Source organism: Neopsephotus bourkii, unplaced genomic scaffold (assembly GCF_033783945.1).
Source record: "Neopsephotus bourkii isolate Nb327-2 ecotype Australia unplaced genomic scaffold, CSIRO-AGI_Nbou_v1 NB_318, whole genome shotgun sequence".
In the NCBI taxonomy this organism is placed as follows: Eukaryota; Metazoa; Chordata; class Aves; order Psittaciformes; family Psittacidae; genus Neopsephotus; species Neopsephotus bourkii.
This window is the reverse complement of record NW_026900826.1, coordinates 4642634-4667485: the sequence shown is the minus strand read 5'-3', so window position 1 is coordinate 4667485 and position 24852 is coordinate 4642634. Positions and strand designations below refer to the sequence as shown.

The 24852-nt window shown below is 38.9% G+C and overlaps 1 protein-coding gene across 2 annotated transcripts in view; it reads left to right on the top strand.

Moving 5' to 3' along the window:
- The window catches only part of PRTG (protogenin), an 82288-nt gene that overhangs the window by 7562 nt on the left and 49874 nt on the right, over positions 1-24852 (top strand). For both annotated transcript variants that reach the window (XR_009724588.1, XM_061347466.1), the window contains exon 3: positions 24349-24493. Coding sequence is in view for 1 of the 2 variants with exons in the window: in XM_061347466.1 (XP_061203450.1) it covers positions 24349-24493 (145 nt within the window). In the remaining variant the exon portion in view is untranslated. The remainder of the gene's footprint in view (positions 1-24348; positions 24494-24852) is intronic.

The following is a 24852-nucleotide window of genomic DNA, read 5'->3' as shown; positions in this document are numbered from 1 at the left end:
AAATCGTGGACATAATCTTTTGTTTAGTTTTGCATTGTTTTTTTTTTTGTTTCATCAATAGGCCCAGCTGTTAAATTGGGATTGATTACTTCCAGTCTTTATAACTGGTAATCACCACCTAAGTGAAAAAGTAATCAACAATGTCAGGTCTCCACATTTTGTTGAGTAAGTGTGGGTTGTATGGTCAACATTAGTTACTAGGATCCACCTCTGCATAGCTTTTAAGCAGTAGCATTATAAGCAGCATTCTACATTTTAAAGTTGATTGTCTCAGCAATTGAGTTAGAGGTGAAAAAAGTAATCGCACTAGGTGATCTGTGTTGGGAGTTAGAAATCCATCTGTGAGCTTCACACAACTTACATCTATAGTAGAGATATTTTGTTCTTATGGGTAAATTTGTTACTTTTTTTAATAGACGGAATTAAACAGCAGATGGGTTGGAAACCACCAGGAAGGTGGAGAGTTTGTGATTTGCTGTATGAAATTATTGTAACCTTCTGTGTTGTTTCTTCTGTATGTAAGAGTTTCTGAGGGAGATGGCCTTCCTAACATGTTACAGGAAAATGTAAATGAACAGTACTAGACAGATTTTCTTTACTGTGTTTACTTTATTTCATAACTCTCAACAGTCATTCTGGTTAGATTTTTTTTTTTTCCCAATGAAATAGAGTTTGATCTCTTAGGTGAGTAGAAGTTTTTTTGTTTTTTAACAACATGATTGCTCATGAAGATAGAGTAAACTAAGTGGCATCTGGATAACATGGTTATCATCTTGAGGGCATATCCCAAACTGCAGACTTGAGAACAGACAAGAGCTTTGGTTATGCAGTTAGAAATCGGGTAGAAACCTCATTAAGTAGAGTTTCCAGCAGTCCTGAGTGTGGAGGCTTCTGAGGCTCCTGGAGCACATGATGTACTCTCTCCTAGCTTCTTCTAGAAACCTGGCCTTACTGTGTAGGATTGTTAATACAGGAACAGAGCACGAGAGCACAAGGGTGCCGCTGTTATTCGACATCTCTGTGGTTGTAGGCAGTTTGTTCAATGAAAATATCTCAGGTGCTCTTGAGAAATGAAAGTAGAAAAGAAATGCTTTTATGTTTTTACCTGGCAGGATATTTCTTCCTGTTACAAAATCTGGGCATTGGTTTAAACTAATGAATGTACAAGAAACAGCCAGGTCAGGTAATTGTACCTTGTATAACGTAAACCAAGGAATTACTTTTCTTAAAAGAAAACCCCCCAAACCAGCAACCCCCCCCCCCACCACAAAGAACATACACCCCCACAAACACCCCCCCCCAAAATAAAACAACCACCCAAACCCCCCCGAAAAACCTAACCAAACCCAGAAAACCCCTTTGGGAATAAAAACCCAAATCACCACCAAAATCCAAAGAGCAGGGTTTTTTTTTCTCCGAAAATGTGCAAAACTGAGTAATAATCTACAAGTGTGATGCTAAGCTATTATCTCAGCAGCCATTTTTAAGGGACGTTGCTGTATGAGAAAATACAGCTGAGCCATCTTCTCGGTTAATTCAGTATTAAAAAACTCCTCAGAAAATCACCATCCCTTCCATGGACAGTAATGATCAGTACTGTTCCTTACAGTTATACTTTGACTTCTGTGTTACCAGTTTGAAGTGGTAGTATACTACTGAGCAAATTACATCTCCAGCCTTTGGCAAGAACCGTGTTTTAAAATGGCAGCTGCCATAAGAGACCTGGTAAAATTCTCCTGGGCAGCAAGATGTAAGATTTTTGTTGTTTCTGAATTATGACCGAAATCTATTGTGAAGAGCAGGAATCTAATTGCAGAGAGTGTCTTTGATATCCTTTCCGATCTCAAGAATCTTAGGAAGAAAACTCCCTATGTACTGGTTGATGTAAAGAGACTACTGGTAGGATGGGTTTTGTCTCAAAACATTGCAATTCGCTATATCTGTATTCAGACATGGAATGTCTTTGTGAAGTCCATGTTTAAGTAGATGTTGGAATGGGCAACAGATTCCATTCTGTGCAAGTTTACAGTTCTGTCCAAAATTGTCAGGCTGTTCTGAATTGTAGCATTAGGTTGCATGAGTATAGTATGACCTTTGGAAAGGAGAAGAGTTTGTCTCTAGCTACAGGATACACTGAGTGGTATACTGATGGGAAAGTGGGAAAGCATACATCGTTCTAGTCCTCTAGCCTCAGAACATGCTAAAGTTATGATTTTGAATTTAATAATTGCAACAATTTTCCATGTCTTAGAAATGTGTAGTGGAATTTTGCTCCTTAACTCTGAGGTGCAGAAGTTCTCTTTTGAAATTATTTGCATATGAGAGACTGTTTTGAAAAAAATAACCATCTGATTGACCAGGGTAAGGGGTACGTAAAAGTTATTACAAGCATTAAACATGTCATCTGGTGTTCTTGTAATACATAGCTAGGGGGCAGTTAAACTGAGTCTTTACAGCTTGTGATGTATATTTTGTGTATAGTGATACATGAATGTTGGAAATGGGAGAGGATTCTGTGAACAGAAGGAACTCTATCTTCAGATTTGATTTTTAGCATCTTCAGGAAATGATACTGTTCACATTGATGACATTGTTCTAATTTCAGTAGATTGAGAATTTCTCATGCAAAACCTTCATGTCTTAATGGTATCACTGGCAGATTCATAGAATTATAAAAGTAGAAAAAACACTGGATTTTTAACTGATCAATGTAATTTTACCACATGTACCACCTCATCTCTTTGGACATCCTGATAGATACAGGAGTCTTAAAATCATGCATTACACCAAAGATCTTTCTGAGTCTCCCAGTCAAGAGGATTTTGAGTTTTGATATTTATAAATTTGTTTTTGTGGCTCTTCTTTGAGCCAGTTCCAGTTAAAGACTAAACAAGATAAAATAGGATTAGAAAAACAACTTACTCTTTTGTATCTCCTCAGCCTTTGCAGCATGAGGCCAGCCTTCTCCTACTAAAATCATACAAGTCATCTGTCAGCCTGTTTACAAAGTAGGATTGTCAGTTCTTTTAAGCTGTATTGGGAGACACTTCCTGTACACCTTAAAATGGAGAGAAAAAGGTACCAAATAGAAAAGCTTCTCATTTATTTGCTGATCTGTTCTAATACCAAATATTTTGTCATCATTTGTGCCTTCTTCCCTCCTCCCACTCTTTTATGTCAGTTGCAGGCTGCTTTTGCTGCAGGTAGTCAGGTTCGGTTTGGTTTGGGGTTTTTTTTTTTTCTTCTCTTTACAAATTGTCACATACATGCTGTATCATTGTTTTGGATCTGCACAACTGCTCCTGGTGGCTCCCCCTTTCTTATTCCTTTCTGATGACTGGAAGGAGGTGCTGTTTTCCAGTGGAGCCTTATTTTCACAGCTGTGGCAGAGGAGGGAAGTGTCATAAGATACTTTGAGTCAATTTTGACCCCAAATTCAGATGAGGTAAAAATTATTCAATGGGAATGTAGTATCCTCTCTCAAGAGGTCTGGCTGTCACTTCATCCACATAATTATGATCAAGAAAAAGTCATTACAGTGTACAATCGAAATGGATTAGTGTTACACAGCATTGGTTTTTGTTTTACAACTTGTTTCAACTGAAAGTTATCAAATACGTCATTTTTTCAAAGAAGCGTTAAGGTTTCTGAGCATGCAGAATGGTTTTAAATATTTTTTTTCTTACTCCTGTTTGTACAATCTTCAACATATTAATAATCGTTTAGGTAGCTTATCAGCAAGTTAACTAGTGTATATTGTTAAATTACCATTTCACTGTCCACATCAAGGTCTCTGGTAAACTTCTAATAACTGTAACATATGCCTCAGGCACGGCTGTGCATTATGTATGTTCTTTGTAACAAGAATTCGTTGACTTTATGAAGCCATTGACAGACATTTATCATTTTGTTCATTAAACTTGTCTGTGACATCTGGCAAATTGATGTTAACTGGAAATATTCTCTGGGAGTTCTGGCACGACTCTGTCATTTTGCCTGAGGAGAGAGAAACTTGGTACATAAATGTATCCCAGATTACAAGAGTGAAAATTCCTTCCCCCACCTCCTCCCCGTAAGTGTAAGTGAGCATATGACCAGCTCCTTTTTCATCTTGCTTTTAATGCTTATTTATGCAAACAACCATGTGGCCACAGTTTGCAAGAAGATTTATCATTGATCTTCAGTAGAGGTTGAAAGTGGATACTGCCTTTATTAGTTCAGCCGGTCTGTTTCAGGAAGGCAGCTCGATTTTATCACATGACCAAACTATTGTAAAAATGATCATAATACAAATCCACAGTACTCTGGGCATGCTGGCTCATGGAACAGGTACATGTGCGTTTGTATTCAGATGCAGTAGTCTATGCTCTTAAAAGTGGTATTTTATTTTACTTAAGAAGTAGAGACATAATTGGGTATGGCGATTTGTTTTGGTTTTGTTTCTCATTAGGACTCAAGAAATTAACCATGGAATTCTTGGTAGCATTGATGGGAGTTTTGTGACATTCCCAGCACATGGCATTTAGTTTTAGTTTTTAATGGTCATTATCTTTACCTGATTTTGCTGATTCTCATAAGATACATGGCAGATGACCAAATGCTTTGTTAAAAGCCTTTATAATACATGTTGTAGAGTGGTGCTTTGCTGGGTCTTTAAAAATTACTATGTTTGGAATGATGAACAGTATCTCATTCATTCTGCTCTTGAGCACCTGGTGCGTAAGAAAATATGCACTTTTAACACCTGTCTGTGTTTTGATTCCTGTGGATAGCTATCTCTAATAGTGGTAGAGGTTGTTAATAGGCTACCTACCCACCTGCTAGTGTTCCTGTGGTGCTACCTGAATCCAACTGTACCAGAGATTATTCAAACAGGAATGAATATACTAACAAATTGTGGCATATTTGTTAATGGGTCATAGATAAACTTCAGATTGTAAAACCTTCCAAAAATAATATCCAAAAATCTATTACATAAAATTCTTGTCTTTTGAGAAAAAGAGTAGAGCAGTTGGCTCTTTAAAATATATTGTGTCTCACTACATAATAGTTCACTGGATTAAATGAATTTATTGATTTCTGCTTCTTTACTGACACACATTTATGAGCAGTTTCTTTGGCACCATGGCCATATGTCAAAGGTCATAACTTTCCTTCACTGTGGAAGAATAAAAGCTTTCAGATGGTGAATCCCTGAAATCCACACAGTGCTTTATTCTTCCCTTCCCCTCAATGTAATTACTGGTTTTGCATGACTTTGTTTAAGATAAATAAACAATAATAAAAAATATGCACACACAGAGGAAAAAAACTGTGCTATCGTAAAATACTGCAGGAAAATATTTCTCTGCACAAAAGGCAACATATCTGATCTACTAATGATGAGACACATGGTAGTGTATTAGATTATTTTATGGTCAAGGATTTTATTGAAAATTGTAAATTTTTGGAATATAATAAACATTTCTTAGGAAGAATTTTATGACACTTCCATTTAGAAACATTTCTTTCATTGCTGTGTCAAAGTCGTATTACCCTTTGTACACCAGAGGCGATGCTGGAAGTAGATCTTACTGAGTGAATGAAGGACTTTCAAAATCTGTGCTTTGTGTTCAGATGAGCGTTTATAACGTTGACATTTTCTTTAATGCCCTTCATTAGCCTGTGGGATTTTTGGTGTGCACTAGATATGAAAGACTACTGATGACATAAACACAAAGCTATTAAAAAGGAAACTGCAATGGACTGTAAAGTTCACTAGTTTGCAAAAAGAGAGCAATAAATCATGGCTTAAAAATAAAGTGGCTGATGCTAGTACTGAAATTTTGGATCTGTAGAACAGGATGCAGGTAATGCCATATCCCTGGAGCAGTCTGTGGTGCTCATCTGATTGGTAACCTGGCAGTATTAAAAAAACCAAACCAAAACTTCTTTTTGTTGTTGTTGATGTTAATCTAGATAGTTGCTGAAGTAATGGGGTTAGCTGCCATGATTTGAACTGGCTTTCTGTGTTATCACAAGTGCTAGAGCTAGCTGCAGGTTAGTAGACAAGAGTAATGGAGATTTGGGACTATCTGGGGAGAGTTTGTCTTCACTTTTTAGCAGCTACTAACTGGTAGATTAGCTCTGACCATCTCAAGAAACAGCAGTCTGAAGGCGACTTCACTGAGGTGATATTTCGATTTAAAAACATCAAAATGTTTGTTCTAGGTAAGGTGAAATAGGTTTGAATTGCTAGAGGGGCCTTGCTATAGTACTCCTAGCAGGACTGTTTCTGAAGGAATAGCAGAGCATGGAGTTGTATCAGTGGGAGAAAAAACCCCGTCATCTTCTGAGAAGATTTAAAGTCTTCCCATCACCCACCCCAAGAAGAAGAATCAGCTGACAAATTTTATTTGTGCATAGTAGAGATGAAGCCTTTTGATGCTTTTAATCATGACTTTTGTAAAGAAACGCAACCAGACAAAAAAAAAACCAAACAAAACCAACAGTGGTAGACTTTCTTCTGCTCTTGATCTTATTCCAAGAGAGCTGGTGGTACTGTGCTTGTTAAACTTACCAAATATTTATATTGCAGCACTGTAGTTGCTGAGTTTCTGACATGTTAATCTTTTGGATAGAATTTTGTCATGTCAGTATCCATCTCTTTGATTTTATTTATTTATTTTTAATACAGTATACTACTTCAGGACCATTTATCCTGTTCCCTAGAATAAATCTAATATGAAACTGCTTTCTCTGGATTTTTGTTTTGCAGTAGGGATAGCATGGGAATGTCTGCTGTAGCAAATAGGGACAAGGGATTTGTTAGGCAAGTGATTTGTGTCTGGAACTAGATCTTGCTGTTGCTATGAATATTTTTGCAAATTTGGTTGCCTTATAAGTTTTAAGGAAAAAGTTTTGTTTGAGGTTATTTTTTTGGCACATGCTCAGCACAGACTTACTCAGCTTGACTAGCTAGAGACACAGAAGATGCTGTTTGTGCTGAGCATGTTGCTTACGAACACTGAGTTGGGCTTTCCCTGTAAGCAGTCCCAGGCAGTTGTGGACTTGCCTTTTTCCCTGTTCTGAATTAATGAGGAGCTAAAGTGTGATCTAACACTGCCTGGAGAGACCAGCTGGCATTGAAAGCTGAAGTAAGTGAAAACAATAGTCTAATTACCTGGAGAGGAAGTTTAGGAGGGGAAGTGGGTGAGGTGGAGGTGTGAGTGGTCTCATGTGTCTAGAGGTCAGGAAGGCTAAGAGAAATGCATTGCTGGGAAGCGGCTGGTGCTAAGGAAAAGCTTGTGGAGTGTGGCCTGGGACTGGCTTGGTTTGGACATTGTCATGGGTACAAGTTGGAAGTGGGGGAGGACTAAGGGGCTGGCAAAGGCTGGCTCAAGAGGGTGTGCCTGTCAGAGCAGCTGATCTTTTAGGACATGGAATGTGGACCCAGAAGTCCTGGAGTTTCCTTGGGAACTTCATAAAGACAAAGAATAGCCTCCCAGTAAGGGGATCTGTGGAGGATTTAAATTGCATCACTGCTTGAGCTGGTAGCTTCTACAGTATGTGACACAAGTCAACTGGTCAACTGGTGACCTTATTAGTGTATATAAATATAAAAAGGGGGAGTGTTACGAGGATGGAGCCAGGCTCTTCTCAGTGGCAAACAATGATAGGACAAGGGGCAATGGGTACAAACTGGAACACAAGAGGTTCCACTTAAACTTGAGAAGAAACTTCTCAGTGAGGGTGACAGAACACTGGAACAGGCTGCCCAGGAAGGTTGTGGAGTCTCCTCTGGAGACATTCAAAACCCGCCTGGACACGTTCCTGTGTAAACTCATCTAGGTGTTCCTGCTCCGGCAGGGGGATTGGACTAGATGATCTTTTGAGGTCCCTTCCAATCTCTAACATACTGTGATACTGTGATACTGTGGTCTCTACTTTCCATGGGAAATCTGTGATCATGGGTTTTTTACAGTCTTGGTGTTTGATGCTAGATTCTGGGGTTTGATCAGTTGGGACTGCAACAAGTTGGGGGAGCTGTGGTTGCAATACAAGGGGTGCTATGAAGGATCAATGTCTTCTTTTGGATACCTAAATTTAGTGAGTATTTTGGGCCAGACCAACGGTAAAATTACAATAGTAATAAAATGTGATAGAATGTAATGCACCTACTTTTCAAGAGTAGATGCATTAACATTTGTGAAGAGCTTTAGTGCAGAGCCCCGCAGAAAAGGCCATAGGGAAGTTAGTAACTCTGTCTTCAGGGCAGTGCTTAACAGAGTGTAATAAACAAGAAATAAGGCCACATACTGAATGGAGAAGAGAAAACTAAATATTGAAAAGATGCTCATTATGTGAGCACCATTCATTTGGTGCTGTGAATAGTGGGGGAAGAGCAGTTGTGCAGTTGGATTGTTTTCTAAAGCATGTATATAAACAGAACAAATCAGTTACATAAGCAGCTTCATTTCTGAAGTTTCTTCTGAGCATTTGGGTTTGGAAATTCTCATTTTGTGTATGTATACCCATGTGTAAGAGGTGGATATACTGACTTAGTAGGAAAGTTTAGTTTTAGCTTATTTTATATAATTATGCGTGTAATGCAGCAAAAAATGAAATATACTTGAAACTAGTAGACTTTTATATAGGCAGAGTGTCAAGAAAATGGGACTCATGATGGAGGGAACGGTGGTAACTTCTGAGACAAGTTAAATAAGTTTATTGGAACTTTTTGGTTCAAGCAAAACATGAGCTGGTGTCTAAGCATGTATTTAGCAATAGCTTTAACTTAATAATAATACTCAGATACTTTTTTTTTATATGTAAAGATTTACTGACCAGTGAAGATACTGTAGAGCAACATATATAAACCTGTTGTTAGTATTATTTATCTGAGCACAGTCTAATTTAGGAAACCATTTTAGCGCAGCACCAACAAATTCCACATTTAATTTATACTTTTGACTACAGTTTAAGCTTGTGAGTACCCACCTGTATGCTCTCTGGTGTTTGTCAGTGCAACCTTTACTTTCTCTGTGACCTGACTGAGAGGAAATTTGCTTTACTGCTGATGTATGGGAGAAAAGCTTTTTTTGTGGTGCACGGTATTAGGTAGGTGGCAGGGAGGACTGCAGGATCCAGCGCTGTGGAGGAGTTAGCACATGTGGGTTTCACCTTCTCCATCATCTGGTCTCAAAGGTTTACTCCAGCATGTAGTGTAGACTACCACCTAATTGCTAGGCTACATATCCTACCTTGAGCCACAGGGCAGCTTTCTGGAAGTGCAGGCCAGCAGTTGTGACTGGAGAAAAGCCCTAATGCTCTTTTTGTTCTTTTTCCTGCCATGTTTATGTATAGTGTCTCAAAGGCAGTGAAGCATTCAACACCTCGTATCTTCAGTGCATGGTACACTGCTGGATCCTGTTGAGGATCTTGCCCTGTGGGTGCTGAGACCTTCTTTCTCCAAGGATGTTTGAGGTTTTTTTTACAGTCATGTTCAGAAGTTGTAATTATGAGGACTTATTTGTACTAATTTTAATTGTTCGTTTCCTCAGTATTTAGTTGCTGCTGTGTTTGCCATTGTCTTGCATTTACCTAAATAATGGTTGCTTGGCATTTCACCAACTTTTGAAGAGGAAAGATGGTGACCACCTGAAACAATAATATCTGGCAGAATAGCCTGAGAACTTTAAATAACCAGAGGGGACCGTTTCCAAGGCTGCTAAGTGACCTTTGGATCCCAGAAGCGGGCTATTCATAGAGGCAAAGCCTTTGTCCTGCTTTGACCAGTGGTCAGTGAACTCTGGCAGGCCCCTCGGCTCACCATCTTGGCCCTAGACTAGCAGCTGGTGATTGATTCATTTAACTGTCCAGATTCACATTCTTCTGTCAAGGACTTGTCAAGGAAGAAAAAGGTTCTATGGAGGGCTATTCATTTTACTAAAAGGAAGGGGATGCATTATATGATTGAGTGGATTACTTTTGGGTCAGAAGAGTTACTGCATTGCTCTGCTTTAATTCGACCTTCAATCAAAGAGAGATTTAGTTTATCAGCACAGTGTGGTGCTCATAAAGAGGGACAGATCAGTTCAATTCCATCAGTGCAATAAGGCTGGTTTGTTTTGTGGGGTTTTTGTTGTTTCCCCTCCCCTCCTTTCCATGATTCGTCCACCCTGTTTCCCCCCCCCCTAAATCCATAGGTTTTAGTGATGAGTTGGTATGACAGAAGGTTAAGAATACTCATTTCTATTAATTTCACTCTTAGTTTTAATGTGTATGATGTATGAATATTAATGCTTCTACTACCTCTCATATATGTAGTCAAGCAATCCAGTTTAAAGATTAGTGTGTTGCCTCTGTTTTAGACATAGAGAAAATTGAGAAGAGAATAAATTCTGCAGGATCAAATTAATAACTTACTTTCTTATAGACAACACTGGCATCTGTAGAGCTGAGGGTAGAACCTCGTATTTTCTATCCAGTGCCCATTTCCACCTGAAAAAAACCCAAAATTTTACTGTACACAGCATTTTTCAGATGTGCAGTGGTGTTACCTGTTCATTTGTCTGCTGATTTTGAATCCCCCTTTTTAACAAGAAGGTGTTTCCATGCTTTATGAAACTTTTATTATATTTTCAATTTTATAATTAACGTGTCCAAAACCCAGCTTTGAGTTTAACTAGGGAGGTGTGTTTCCTCTTCAGTGTGTTGCCAGCCTCTTTCATTCATCTCTCCTTCAGCTGGGCTGTGTTCCCTTAGGATTAGAGTAGTTTGCTCATCTATATCATGAAATACTCAGAACGGTCTTGCTTAGCTCCTTCCACTGGAAATAACAGGCATTAAAGAGCATATCCCGCCGGTTAACCTTCTGCCTCCTTTTGAATGAACATGATGAGCAGCAGCAGATGAAATATGACCCTCAAGTTTCTTTACGCCTCTCTCATAAGCTATGTATTGTTTTGATTTGGCTTATTGAACGCATTATGAGGGATTTCTGACTGGCTTCAGGCCAAGTTGTTGCACTGCTGCTGATGGAAGTGCAAGTGCATGATTTAGAAGAAAATACAGTGAGGCTTGGTCTGTTGTATTCTGTTCTCTCCCTGTTTTTGAGGGAAAAGGGAGAATTTTGTATTGTTGAGTTGAGTGCCTGAAGTATCTTAAGAGCACAAGAGAGGAAGGAAGTGTGGGGTAATCTAACCTTGCTTAACTTTTCTGTTATACGCCTCTATGTACATGTCAGGTATCTGGGATAAATACACCACCTGTTGAATAGGTCTTCTTGGAGGCCTGGTAGTAGTCTTTTCATGTCTGCAGTTACATTTCCAGAGGATGAATCACCTTTCTTGGAGCCTGCTTGTTTCATGGTGGAACATGATGTCTGAAATGGGGGTACTGGCTTGTCTGTGCTCCAAATAACACTTCCCTCAACATTTTCATGGTGGTTTTGATTCATGGCCTTAAGTTGGAGGTAAATAATGAGCTTTAGAAAACTGTGGCAAAGGAAAATGGGTTGTCATTGTGTATTGCAGAATATAAGCAGTCTAATAACCAGAGGTATTACCTACTTAGTAGAACGTGGTTATTTGCTTGCAGCATGACTGGGCAAACTCAAAACGCAGTGACTGCCTCCTCCCCAAGCAGTCAACAGCCGTAACAAGGTGACTTTCTCTACTGACAAATTTGTTTTTGTTCCTGCTCTCTGCCTTTGATACGAGGGCTTTTATGGTGTGTTCAGAACAAATTTGTGAGGTATTTTCCAGGCAAGGGAGTGAGAGAAACATACTTGGGGAATAACATAAGGATTTCTGTGACATGGATGCCACACTTCTGATTTGTTTTGTTTTCCTGCTCCCTTACCTCCAAAAATTTTCAGATAAATATCTCATTAGAAGATTTAAGTAGTTTCAATAAATAAGCAGTACTGACAGTGCCTTTTGTTACTTGTCTTTTTGTGTGAAGTTTGTTTCTGTTTTTATCCCTGATGGTCTCAAACTGTAAGACATTCAGAATTTTGCTTTTAGTTACTACTCTCTGTAGAAAGAGTGCTATAGGGGAGAGATCTCTGGGCTGTGTAATGCAGGAGGGGGGCATTTGGTGACAGGGAAATGAGCTGCAGGCGTTTGGCCCTTGAGAGTGGAGGCATCTCGTCTTTCATTTCCCCATGGGAATGCTGAAATGTTGATGTTTGGGGAGGGGGCTGAAAGGCTTGAATTCCCAGTGCCTCTCCTCAGTGTTTTGCAGTGAAATTGTCTTTCATCCTAGGATGCTGGTTCTGGAACACTGAGAGCAAAAGATGGAGAGTGCACATCTCTCTCAGGGATAGCGTTTCTGACAGTCTGAAGACTTACAGCACCACCGTATCAGCTTACGCTCATTCATCTGAGGCTGGTGTCAGTTTGCCACCGTATGAAATGAAACCTCTTCCTCTGCCTCCCCCCAGATGTGAGGGAAGACGCAGGGTGGGCGGCGCGGCAGAGGAATGTGTGGGGCCCTGCTCCTGTCCTGGGATGCGCTCTGCGGTGCCTCCTCTGATTGATGAGCTGGCTAGGCTGAGGTGAAGAGTGGGCACTGCATTCTGCTTAGAGTCTTGTTGTATTTTAGGCAGGAATAGCATTTATTTATTTGTAAAGGTACATGACTGATAAATAGAGGTCTTACCTGTCTGCTGGCATCTGCAGCAAAATTCATTGATCAGAATGGGGAAGCTTTAGTGCTTTCAGTGCTGGAGGCTCTTATTGCACAGTGCTGAAATTCTTTTCTGTTTGGCACTGAGAGATAGTTATACTTTTGCTCTTCTTCTTGGGGTTGTTCCTTAGAACCATAGCAGTCAGTCTTTATTGTTTTATTTCTATTTTTCTTTGTGATTTTATTCTTAAATGCCAGATTAGGGTAGTTGTGAATGGACACATATTTTGTTGCACAATCCTGCTTGTGTTCTGATCCTTTTTTTCATGTTGTGAAGTGCAAAAACTGTGCTGGATGTTCTGCATGCAGCAGTTGGGCTATTAAGCTGAACTAATTCTTCACAGAATAGCAACAACTCCAAAGAAAGGCATCTGTAGGATTAAGCAAAGATACTAGAAGGCAATCACTTGGCAAACTGTTGAAGGAAAGCAGTCTTTGCAAGGGAGAAAGTGGTGTGTTCTTTCTCCTGAATGCATGCAGCCACACAAGTAGAACAGCTTTGAAGCTGGTTAATGTGGCTTACTGTCTGCCTTTTCTGTACTATTTCCTACATTTCTTGTCTGTAGAAAAGCAGAGGGGAATTCCTTGATAAGTGCATTAGCATTTATTGTGCACTTCTGTGGCCACACACTGTTGCCTGAATGATAGATAGACTGAGAAGGGAAAACCCCAGCTGGGATGCCTTCAAAAGTGAAAAGATCAAATCTCTCATGCTTGTTTACAGGATTCAGTGGGGTATGTCAGTTACACCATCAATAAACTGTTGAGTATATTCTTCTAAGCCACAATCTTTTAGTTCCTTTAAAACACTGCTAGTGTTACATGCCTGGTTTCATCGGGAAGGGTAGTAGTGGTATTTTTTTTTGCCACTTACTAAATGATTGAGGTGTAGGAAGACAATATGAATAGTTAAGTGAATAGCTTATGCATAGCTGCAAGAGGTGGAATGCATCATCGTAGTATCATTAACTGCTTTGACCAAGGTGGACTACAAAGACTGGGGTGTGTTATCCTGTACTTTCTTCCTTGACAGATTGGGAATGCTGATGCATGCCCCATATTGCAATTCTTGTGAATTGTCATCTCAGTGTGGCTCTAAGAGCACCTCATGGGCCAGAGAATGAACAGTAAAATAAGGCTTATGGGTTGATTGTCAGTTAGAATCCTCCTGTTGTTTTCTCTAGCACACTGGTGCTGGCCTAGGATCCCATTTATTGTCACAGTTATGTTAATGTCATGAATAGCAAGCTGGGTGTCTGTTCCAATGGTCTGAGGAAGAGAGGAGGAAAGAGTACAGTCTAATAGTCACCTTGTCAAATTATACATTTCTGTTCCTGCATGCATGTTTCTGTGTTTAAGAGATCTTGGAAGGATGGTTACCCACTTCTGAGGAGCCAATTTTCTTTAAACATTTTGATTTATTTATAAATTTTTTTTTAGCATACAGCAGATACGCTGATTATGAACTCTTTTCTGTTGCTAAGGTAATGCTTTCCAAAAGTGATAGTGAACATACTCTCCCTATTTAGCAAAACAAAAGAGCATCTTTCATATGGCACGATATATCCTGAGATGAAATGATTGCTTTATCTTTGAAAAAATGGATCAGTATTAGAGACTCCCAGTCTCTCCTGGTATTGTGCTGCTTATTGTAATAATTTTTAATTCACAGTTTTATCCAAGAAGGAAAGCTTAGCAAACAGCTACATGTTTAAATACTTAGAATCTGGTGAGCCGTTTGATCTGCCCATCTGTCCTGTGCCCAGGAAAGAACATTTACAGGTCTGAAAGTTTCTGAGATAATAGTTAAATGGCAGTGGTAGGACTTGGTTTTGCCTCCAGTGATGTCCACGTGTGTAGGAAGGGGTTGCATTTCCAAAACTGGCTCACCCAAAGGAGTCTTTTCCAGAACCATGTGCCTTATTTGTTCTTTTGTTTTCTGCTGTTGCTTCTCTAGAGCAGTCTAAGATGATACCCTGTCTCTGAGACCCTGTCTCCAGACTTTGCACTTCTAAAGAGCTCTTGCAAGAGGGGAAGAAAGTTTTGTTTTGTTTTGTTTTAAATGAAAACAAAAACAAACTTGGGGAAGTCAGGATGTACAAGGAAAAGGCTATTGGTTCTTGGGGAGAGGGATTTTTTCCTTATCTTGTCAAATTTCTTCTCCTTTCCTGTCAACTGTCTTCAATGTGCATCCATTTGAGACCAGCTCTTCTTAATTTTCTGCCCTGGGATAGACCAGAAGCTTGTTCATAATAGTTTCAATTCTGTATGCAGAGAAGACAGTAGACTTCCCTACTTTCTGAGGATGTTGTAAGAAAGAAGGAATAAGAGGATACTGTAGGGTCTTCCTAAAGACCTGGTCTACTTGACTTCCAAGTTTTCAGGAAGCGAAAATGCTACATAGGAAACTGCAGACTGGTCTTAACTTTGAGAAGCTGGTGGTGAAAACCATGTCTGTGTGTGGCCAGAAACACTTTTACAGGATCTTGTCCCAGCCCAAACAGTGGAGAGCTTAGTGATCTTTAGTGGATATATTCAGACTTGGTTATTCCTGTACAGCGATTTTTAAAGTGATCATTTGTCAGCCACTGAATAAGGGCTTTAAAGAAAGGAGCAGGGGGACCTGAAAGTGTTAGAGGAAACAAATGAGATTGCAGCTGACATCTCCAAGGGAACTTTTGTTCAAGGGTGCTCAGGCTGTTGACCTCTTTGCTTCTCCATTTCATTGCCTTTAGATTACAGCATTCTTCAGTACCAAAAAAGTAGAGACTAGTTTGTGATTGGGCAAATGCTACCTTTTTTTTGGGGGGTGGGGGTGGGGGGGGTGTGCAGTCATGGATATCGCTGTGAAAAGATTTTAATGCACAAAGAAACAATTTTGTACTGAATTTTAAAAGTTTGGGCTTTATATATAAAGCTAATGGTTTGTTTCATTTTCTCCCTGCTTACCAGAGATTGGAGAGTAATTCTGGTGATATGCATCTTAGTTTGGAAATCATTGTCTAAAAACTACACTTGGGCATCTGTCAGCAGGTTGGCAAGAATATGAGAGGAAAGGAAAAATTAAAACACCATTTCCATTTTCCATTCCTTTCTCTATTGTAGTTCCCTCTCTTCGTTTAGTTTTAGTGGTAGAACTAAGTCTATGGTAGGCTAGAAGTAGATGTTTTTGCAATAAGGTGACTGTAAGTTTTAGCAGACCAGACTGTTTCTCAGATGGAATTGGCAGTTTGTTGGAGGCAAAACTGTAGTAAGCTCTGTAAAGGACCTCACCCTTTAGCTTAGGGCCCTGAAGAAGATTTGTCCAGAGCAGAAGTAATGAATTGAGAACAGCAGAAAGGGCAGATGGCCCAAATCCTCACTTATTACCTCATCAGGGGTCTCCTTGGTATTTATCAGTGAAAGCTTCCTCTAAGTACCCCTATGAGCCGAGCAGTTTCTGGTCCCACCAAAACTCAAAATGCGGTTTTGAGAGGGTCTCACACACTAATGCCTCAGAAGGATTCGCTTCTTGTCTACAACCTGCCAATACTGTTTTGTGAGCTGAAATGTGAGGAGCACATGGTGTGAAGGATCAACTTTGTCTATAGGGAATGTCAAATTTTAAGTTCAAATAAACCTCACTCTGTGTGCTTATGTGTCTTTTACACTGTAGAAATGGGGTTCCTAATCTTGTTTGGTTTTTTGCAGTATTCAGACCTTCCTTGTTTTGCTTGTTTGTTTAGGTTTTGTTTTCAGTTGAGGTATTGGCATATTTTGCACTTGTAAAAAAAATGTGTAAAGATTAGTAAACCAAACCTGAACAACTCACTTGTCTTTCAGTCTTCTTCCTTCCCTCCTTCTTATCCCAACTAAGCAAATATATGCCAGAGTTATGGAGTAATATACACAACCTCTAGAGAATTGAGGAGGCACCATATTTTCTCAATAAAGGGTCTCTTACCTCTCTTAGGTGTAAGGCCCTGTCTCAAAGTCTGTTTGAATCCAAATGGAACTCCCACTGGTCAACAGGTTGACAAAATGAAGAAATATGTGTCAGCAGTTTTAAATGTCTGGCTCTCAACCTTTCTGGGTTTGTGAACATGAAGCGCACAGATGCCAATAAACTATGCTATTAGCTCCCAGGGTGTGACCTCATTTTGATAAAATCTATCCTTTGGCTTAGGAAAAAAATGGTAGGTGGGAAGAGGAGCTCAAGTTGTAGTGCTAAGCTAGTAGCTCCTGAAGATGCAGCTCTGAGATTTCTCGCTCTGCAGGGTTTTCCAAAACATCAGAATAATAATGATCACCATAGAATGATTGTGTTCTGTACAAGCTGTAATTCCAACCCACCTTCTTTAAAATGTTAAAATGCCTGCTAGGAGATTTCAAATGGCAAATGGTTAAGAAAAAAATCTTTGGGATAGACAGATTAATAGGTGTCCCATATAAATTATTGATAGTGTCAAATCAATATAGCAGTTTCAGTCTCATTTAACCTCCCAGTTATTTAATTGTAGTGCTCTAATAACCTGAGACTGGAATCCTTTTTCAATACAATTCTGAACTATCATCTTCAAAACTGCTGCTATGGTGTTCATCATGTCACAGTCTAAGAATTTCTTGATATTGGTAAGGTCACAGAGGAACATTTCTTCATCTTTTGGTTTCCATTTTAGGAGAAAAAAAATGGTTTGTTAGGTTTATCCTAGATATATGTCTAACTCAAAAAATATGAGAGAAAACACAGTGTAATCTGTTTCACAAATAGTATGGTGATAGGCTAAATGTTATCCTGATTGCTGATATTTCTAGTATACAGAGCATGCTGTGGGGTTTCGTTCTGTGTGTTCCTGAACAGTGTAGAGAGAGTGTATTAAAAAGGGGAGCATTATTTGCAGTTCTGTGATTACTTTTCATTTCAGTGTAGACTAAAGGGAGCAGAACTCATTACCATACCCAGGTTTCCGGTTTTGTCCCAAACAAGAATTCTTCATGGGGTAAAAAAAAAAAGAATTTAAACTTAACCTTTTTGCTTAGTTGCTAAAGGGAAGATTTTTCTTCCTCAGATTTAATTTCAGTAAGTCAAAGAACAAGCATTTCTTTTAAGGGAGTTTCACTGCCACTTGGTATGATGGTAGAGGCCCTTTTCAAAGCTATTACTGAAGAAAACCTTATTTTCCTGAGGTATTTGCCGTATAGATTTAGGGCTAAATGTGCAGTTAGATTTTTCTGAACAGTTTTCAATCTGCCAGCACCGTAGTTCTTGTGTAGATACATGGGCTTTTTGTCTCATGAAAAAGCTCTCTATCAACCCACATGTTCAGATGTTTCTTGAGGAAAGATATTAACAAAGAATCTGAAAATTACTAAAATATTTCCGTATATAGAAACACTACCTTCAATACCAACCAAACCTTGTTTTGTAGCAATGTTTCTAGTAAAAACTGTACACCTGGCTATAAGGGCTTTTACACTGACAGTATTGTGGTTTGAGGAGTCCTTCTAGTTAAGTAACGCTGCTGTTTATTTGTTTTCATCTCCCTCTTGTTTGTTTTTGTTTCTCCTTTTCTATTTCTTTCAATTTTATTTTCTTTAAACAGGAAATCTATTCATTGGGTGCAGTTAGGATGACACTGCAAGTTTTCTCTTACAATCTTGATCCTGCTCCATTGCCCACTGACATACCACACTGTAGGTTCTGCGCTTTCACCCAGCAGACAGTGCCAGTCCCTTCTAGAATTTAGAATTCTCTGATATCCGTACTTTATAGGAGCATAGCCAGTATTTTATATTCATATATAGTGGTAGCTGAAGATGTGCAGAATCAGCAGGGCTATCCTCCTCTTCCCAATGTAGTTGAAAGGTATTCATACCTGTTGATCATCTTGTCACTTCTTTCTCTGAAATAAGTTCATTGACTCACTTGCCTCGAAAAGAATGGAGATGTGTAAGGATGCTGACAAAGCTACTCAAATGCATGAGCTCTTGAATAGCAGTGTAGAAACCGTTGTCCAGCAATAGTGATTCCAGGTGAGGCTGAGCAGTGACATGGGGATTGTTTGCTGCCTGACTCATGCTCTACTGAGGGATGCTTCTGGCATGGACTTCTTTCTTAGATATCCTTTTCTTTATGTAGCTTCATTATCTTATCTCCACAGATTTTAGGGCCTATCCATGTAAAATATACTACACTGATAAAGCTATGAAGAGCAAAGAAGAATGAAAGAGGTGGGGAGTGAGCAAGGTGAAGCAGAGGCTGGAAAACTTTGTACAAATCTGCTCTGTCTTTTGGCCTGGCAGGATAAAAAAAAAACAAAAAAACAAAACCAAACAAAACCAACAAACCAAAACCAAACCACTCTTAATGGATTCTGGATGTTTCTGAAGGAGAAAATGATTTTCTTTGTGAAAGAATCTTTACTGTAGCATTTGATGTGAGGAAAGTGGCAGAAGCAGATTCATTGTCCTCAGGCCAGGTAGGTAACAGCCCAGGTACCCCTTTTGCTAGCAGTTGTATCGCCTCCCTTACTTGCCTGCCACTTACCAATACATTTCCCTTCAGCAACCTCACCTGAATTTCCCATGGTAAAGCTAAAGTCTCTTCCTGCTTTTTCTTACTGATGAATTGCTCGCCATCCTCTGTAATATATTCTTCGTATGCTTGTAAGACTGTCATTTCTCTCTTTGGCTTCCTTCCCCAGGGCTAATCACGTCCCAGCTCTTTGAATCTTTCCTTAGAGGTCAGGTTGTGTTTTCACCTGAAATCTCTCACTTTTATGCCTCACATTTTAAAAATAATAAATCTAGGTCAAACAGCATTCGATTAAAATTTTAAGGGTGAGTGGTTTTGGTAGTGCATAAAGAACACCCTTTCACAGTAATCCCTTTCACTTACACTTAAGAAAAACTTTACCCATATTGCTCCATTTGTGTGACATTCACCTCTGAACTTTATGTACTCTGCACAACTTGAGCTCTGAAATGCTTTAATTTTTACTAGCATCTCCCGGGAAACTCAGCAAAGATCCACCCATTAGATCACTCGACTCCAGCTCTGTGTACTCCAACTGCTTCGTCAGAAATGGGGATAATAGCTGTGTCTCTAGTCTTGCCATGTGTCTGGGCCTGTCAGTACTCAGCCAAAGATTATTCCCAATTCATATTCACGCCAGAATGCGCCATTTGAGTAGTAAACCATTTGGAAATACGTGTGCACATAGTCAAATGGCATGGCAGAACTCCCTTCAAAATCTGTTTTAAGCCTCACTCCTTCAAGGACTGTGAAATTGCGCTGAACTCCAGAAAAATATGTGCAAGTTGGCTTGGGTGCAAAACTCTAATACACATGTATATTTGTTGCCTTTTTAAACAGTGTTTCAGAGAGAGGGGCAGGGAGACTGCATCATGAGAACTGGATCAAGAAGAGAAAATTCAGTATTGGATTTATCATTTGCTGAACTGAAATCCATTTCTTTGGAACAAGCCATAGCTTTTCTTTAACATACAAGTTTATTTTTCTCAAGTGAAGCCCCTTCACCTGAGAATTAAAAATAAAAGGAAAAGATTCTTGCTTTTGTTTGAAGGGTTAGGGCTATTGTGTAATTCCCAATAGCATTAACACATAAGTTCTACAAATGGCATTACGCACTTTTGTCCTTTCCACCTGAGCAGTTCATTTATCTGAGTGGCCATTATCTCTTGAGAAACACTTAAGTGGTTGGTAGCATGTGCTGGAGAGTTTCTCAGTATCTGTTACATTCTGGTTAGACGAAACCCAGTTCTATGCTACTGCTTCAGTTCAGGGAGTAATTTCAGTTCAGGGGGTTTATCTTCAGTTTGTTATACAGTTGCAGTCCAGATTCAGACTACTGTCAGCTGTGATGAAACCAGCAAACTTTGACAATAATAAATACATAGGTTATTGGAATTTCCTCTTAAGAAAGCTTATTCAGAAAATCACTTAATGACACAAAGTGTATGAGTAGAAAGTGCAGCATGCGCGGGAACAAGTGACCTACCTGGACTTGTGGCTTGAACAAGCTTCAGGACTTATTTCAGGAGTGAATGAAATGGGGGTGTTTTGTGTTTCATTTTTGTTTGTTTCTCTTTATTTATTTAGTTTTTAATTAAAGTGAGTGAAGCAGTGCTGCTGTATTTAAGCAAACAAGAGATGTGAGGGATGAGCTTCTTAAGTTTGACTATTTTGTACCTTAACAGTTAAATCTATATAGACCTGTTTAGGTACAAAAGATTTTTTGCGTGCATGCAGGATACTTTTCAATCCATGCATGGTGCAGGAGACACAGCAGTGTTTCTCTAATACTTAGTCAGCATGTGACAGTAAGTAACCATTTGGGTTTTAGCCTGTGGGTATTTGACTCAATGGTAAATGAAGGAACTTAGACCAGTGCTGAACTCCGATTTCTCTGCATAGATAACTTTGCTGGACAGAACTACGTGTTTTATGCCATACTTATATTTAAAAGTACCTGTATAAACACATCTTCCTATTGCATAAATTGCAGGAATTTATAAAAGTAAATAAAGTTCCTAGCTATTATTTTCTTCTTCTGTAAGCAGTGTTTGGTCTCTTGCAAGTTAAAAGGATGGGAGCATCAGCTTCTCAGAGTGACGTTAATTGTTTTCTTTTGGCTATAAATCTGAGAACAAAATTATTAGACTGCAAAAGAGGGGGAAAACTCAAATAAAAAGGCACTTACGTTTATTGCTTTTTGCAGGGTTGGTTTTGGGAACAACGTATGTCTCTTGAGACTTTGTTTCTTATGCATTTTATAGAGCTCTGGCCTCTTAAGAGCACTGATTTAATTACTTGTTCTTGGGGTTCTGAGTTGGTATCAGCGCTTGCCAAGAAAACAAGCCTGTTACAAAGAGGTCAGATTTCATGAGACAGCAATAGACTTGTAAAAACAGATTTTACTGGAACAAATAAAGCCAGAATTAAGAAGAAACCAGAGATTTGCGTGAAGAAACAAGATACAGAAGGAGCAAGTATTGAGGTAAACTGATAAACAATGTATAAATTTAGACAAGACGTAAGTGGGGATTTTTTGTTTCTAAAACCACATTTAATGACATTAATGTGTTTTCCTGAAGATTTTGTGCAGTTCTCCATAGTTCTGACTTTTGCTGTCTTTAAAGATTAATTTTTTGAGAAAGTAGATTGTTCCTGCTCAGGTGGATAAATGTTCTTTAAATATCAGCTTCAGTTAACAACTTGCATGGGATTTCCTAGATAGTAAAGTTGAACCTGTTCTTGCCTTGCTATCATGATGACATTGTGTTCTGTGAAATACTATTTTTCTTCAGTTTCTTTTGTAGCAATTTGGAGTCTCACTTCTATCTTTACTCTTTATTTATTTTTAGAAGATCTGTTAAGAATAGCACTAGGAAATACTATTCTGATTTCAGGTGAACGCATATTGTCTGTGTAGGAAGGGATTAGAACAGAGGAGGAGGGAAGGGAGAAAGCAAGAAAAGCCTGGATGCTTCCCCCTGGCCCTGTGGTGGAAAACCAGAGCAGAGTCTGACTGCATCAAATTCAGCAGAAAGCAAACCCAGAAAGTTTAAAGTTACGGGAACAGCCTTGTGTATGTGAACGTTATTTGACTTGTACTGAGTGTTTCTGTTCCCTGAAATGGAATTTCTGTAAGTAGGCAAAGTACTATTAAATCTCTTTTTTTTTTCTTCTGATGATGTCTCAGCAATCAAAGTCTGTTTAAGGAGAGAACTGTTCCCATGTCTCCCGCCAATAGGCTTTAAACATAAGACTTCTTTTGTAGCATCTTTGTGCGAGTTGTGAGTTGGGTTTTGTTTTGGTTTTGTCTTTTTTTGTTCTTGAACCTGGTAGTACTCATAAGTGAAAGAAAGAACAAAGGTTGGAACATAGGGAAGTGGGTTAAATTCTGCTAGTGAGAGAGGCTAGTTCTGTCTACAGTGAAGATGGGTAGGGAACAGACTGCAGAGCATGCTGGAACTGAAGGAACCTCCTGCCAAAAGCACAGGACTGGTGATAAAAATGAATACCAGGACCATCTCTGCTTTGCATCCTGGGAGTCTGAATCAACATTTGAGGTGTTCAGCAGCCATGGTGTTTGTATCATGTAGCTGCTGCTGCTCTCAGGTGATTTTGCTGTAGGAGAGACGGTTTAGTTGTCTTGGTTTTCAGAGTCTTTGGGAGGTCTGTCCACAGAGCTGCAGCACTCACTCTGCTGATATGATCCGGAGTGCTCACTTCTGCAGTGCTGATGCAACTACAGCAATACAGGGCTAAAAAAAAAAAAAAGGATTTATTCTGACCTGGGAAGTAAAATAGGTGTAGTAGATAATAGGAATCTTTGAAAGATTAGGAGTTAATTTGTGCATGGAGGGGAAAGCAGTCAGGTGATGTCATGTTACCTTTGCACTCCAATATTAATCTGTTGATGGTACGCAGTAGTAGTAAAATGACAGAGGGGAGCAGCATTAGTTAATATGCTTGATCTGCATCAGTATTCTATGTGTCCTCTGCATAACAGCATTATTGAAAACATATTAAATAGGATGAAAAGCTATTTCAATTAATAAACAAGTAAATAGAGGAATTGTTTCAACATGAAACTTGAATGTTAAGAGATGGTTAACTTACTAATATTGGTTTATCTGTATAATTTATATAATACTCTGTATAATTTATACAAGAGTAGGTGTTTATTTGAAATCTGATTATTTTTAAAAAGAAAAACAATCAAGTCAGTACCTTTGCACTTATGCAGAGATTGTTCCCTTTGCAATTACAGGGGGTAGAAATAAGTGTTGAATTCTTTGTGTTGTGAGTTATCCAAGAAGAGTTGCCTCTGAAGAGTTGTGTCTTTCTGCTGTGTTATAAGTAGCAGTAAATAAGCAAATTAATTTGAGGTTTTTGTATTCCTTTCCCTTTGGCTTTTATTTTGTGGGCAAAGAAATCCAACTACTGATCAATTTCTTAGGTGGCTGTTAGCTGTAAGGTATTTATTGATCTGCCACTTCATTTGACTCAGTTTTGTGAACTGCTTAACTTGTAAATGCTCAAAATTGTATTGATGCTCTGTGCATCAGACATCTGCTTGGTGACCACTTGGAGTATTGGGATGAAAGTGTTCTTACATGTTTAAACTTATTCTGAGATAGTTTTTGGTTTTGATGTATTTTTCTTATCTAACACTTGAACTTGTTTAGCTCTGCAGATGCTTTTACTAAAGTGAGTATAATTAAAGGACTAAAATATGACTGTCAGGACCCAAATGGTGTCTTGAAAATTTTCTATTGCAATTAATTTTTCTTTTAAGTGTAGTGGGGCCAGTCCCAAACTATTTGACACAAACTTCATTAGTTTAGTAATTGATACGATTTCCATCCGCATGTCAGTCGTTTTGTGTGCTTAATTCCTTTTGAGAGAGTCATTGATTTTCATTCAAACTTTTTTTACTGAATTAGGTTAAAGCAAAGTTACTTTAAGTAAACCTTCAGCCAGTGAAACCATGCTACCGAGCAAAGCTGACAGAGTAATTAGAGCTGTTTTTCTTTGCATGTAGAAAAGAGGACTATTTGAAGTATTTCTGGGTATTTTTGCAAGTTGATCAGTGAGCTGGAGTTTGGTTTAGCCAGCAAGTTTTTCCTCACTTCAGTCTTTTAAATTCCATGTTCTCTTATTTTTAGCCATTTCTGCATTTGAGGTCCAGCCACTTTCAACTGAGGTCCAAGAAGGTGGAGTAGCTCGGTTTGCCTGTAAAATAACAGCAAACCCTCCTGCCACTGTGACATGGGAAGTGAATCGAACCACTTTACCTTTAGTCGTGGACAGGTATGGAGAGTTACACATTTTAGAATGTCATTTATTTTCTGTGATAATTTTGAGCCTGCTACAAGAAGAAAATCTGACTCCTTGCAGTTCTATTTTCCATGTATGTAGTATGTCAACTATTAAAATAGCTAGTAATAGTAGTTAATGAATTTTTAAAGAGGTGTTAGGAGTGCAGACCAGAATCACCTGCTACTGTCTACACAATATCCACTGACCTATGAATTATTACTGGTGAATTTTGTATGCAAGTCATCCTCAGGACTGTGGGATACAGAATATGTGTGGACTTTGGCTGTGGGGGTGATTTGAACTAGCGAGATTGCTTTCGCAAAAGAAATTATGCTGAACCTGTTTTTCTT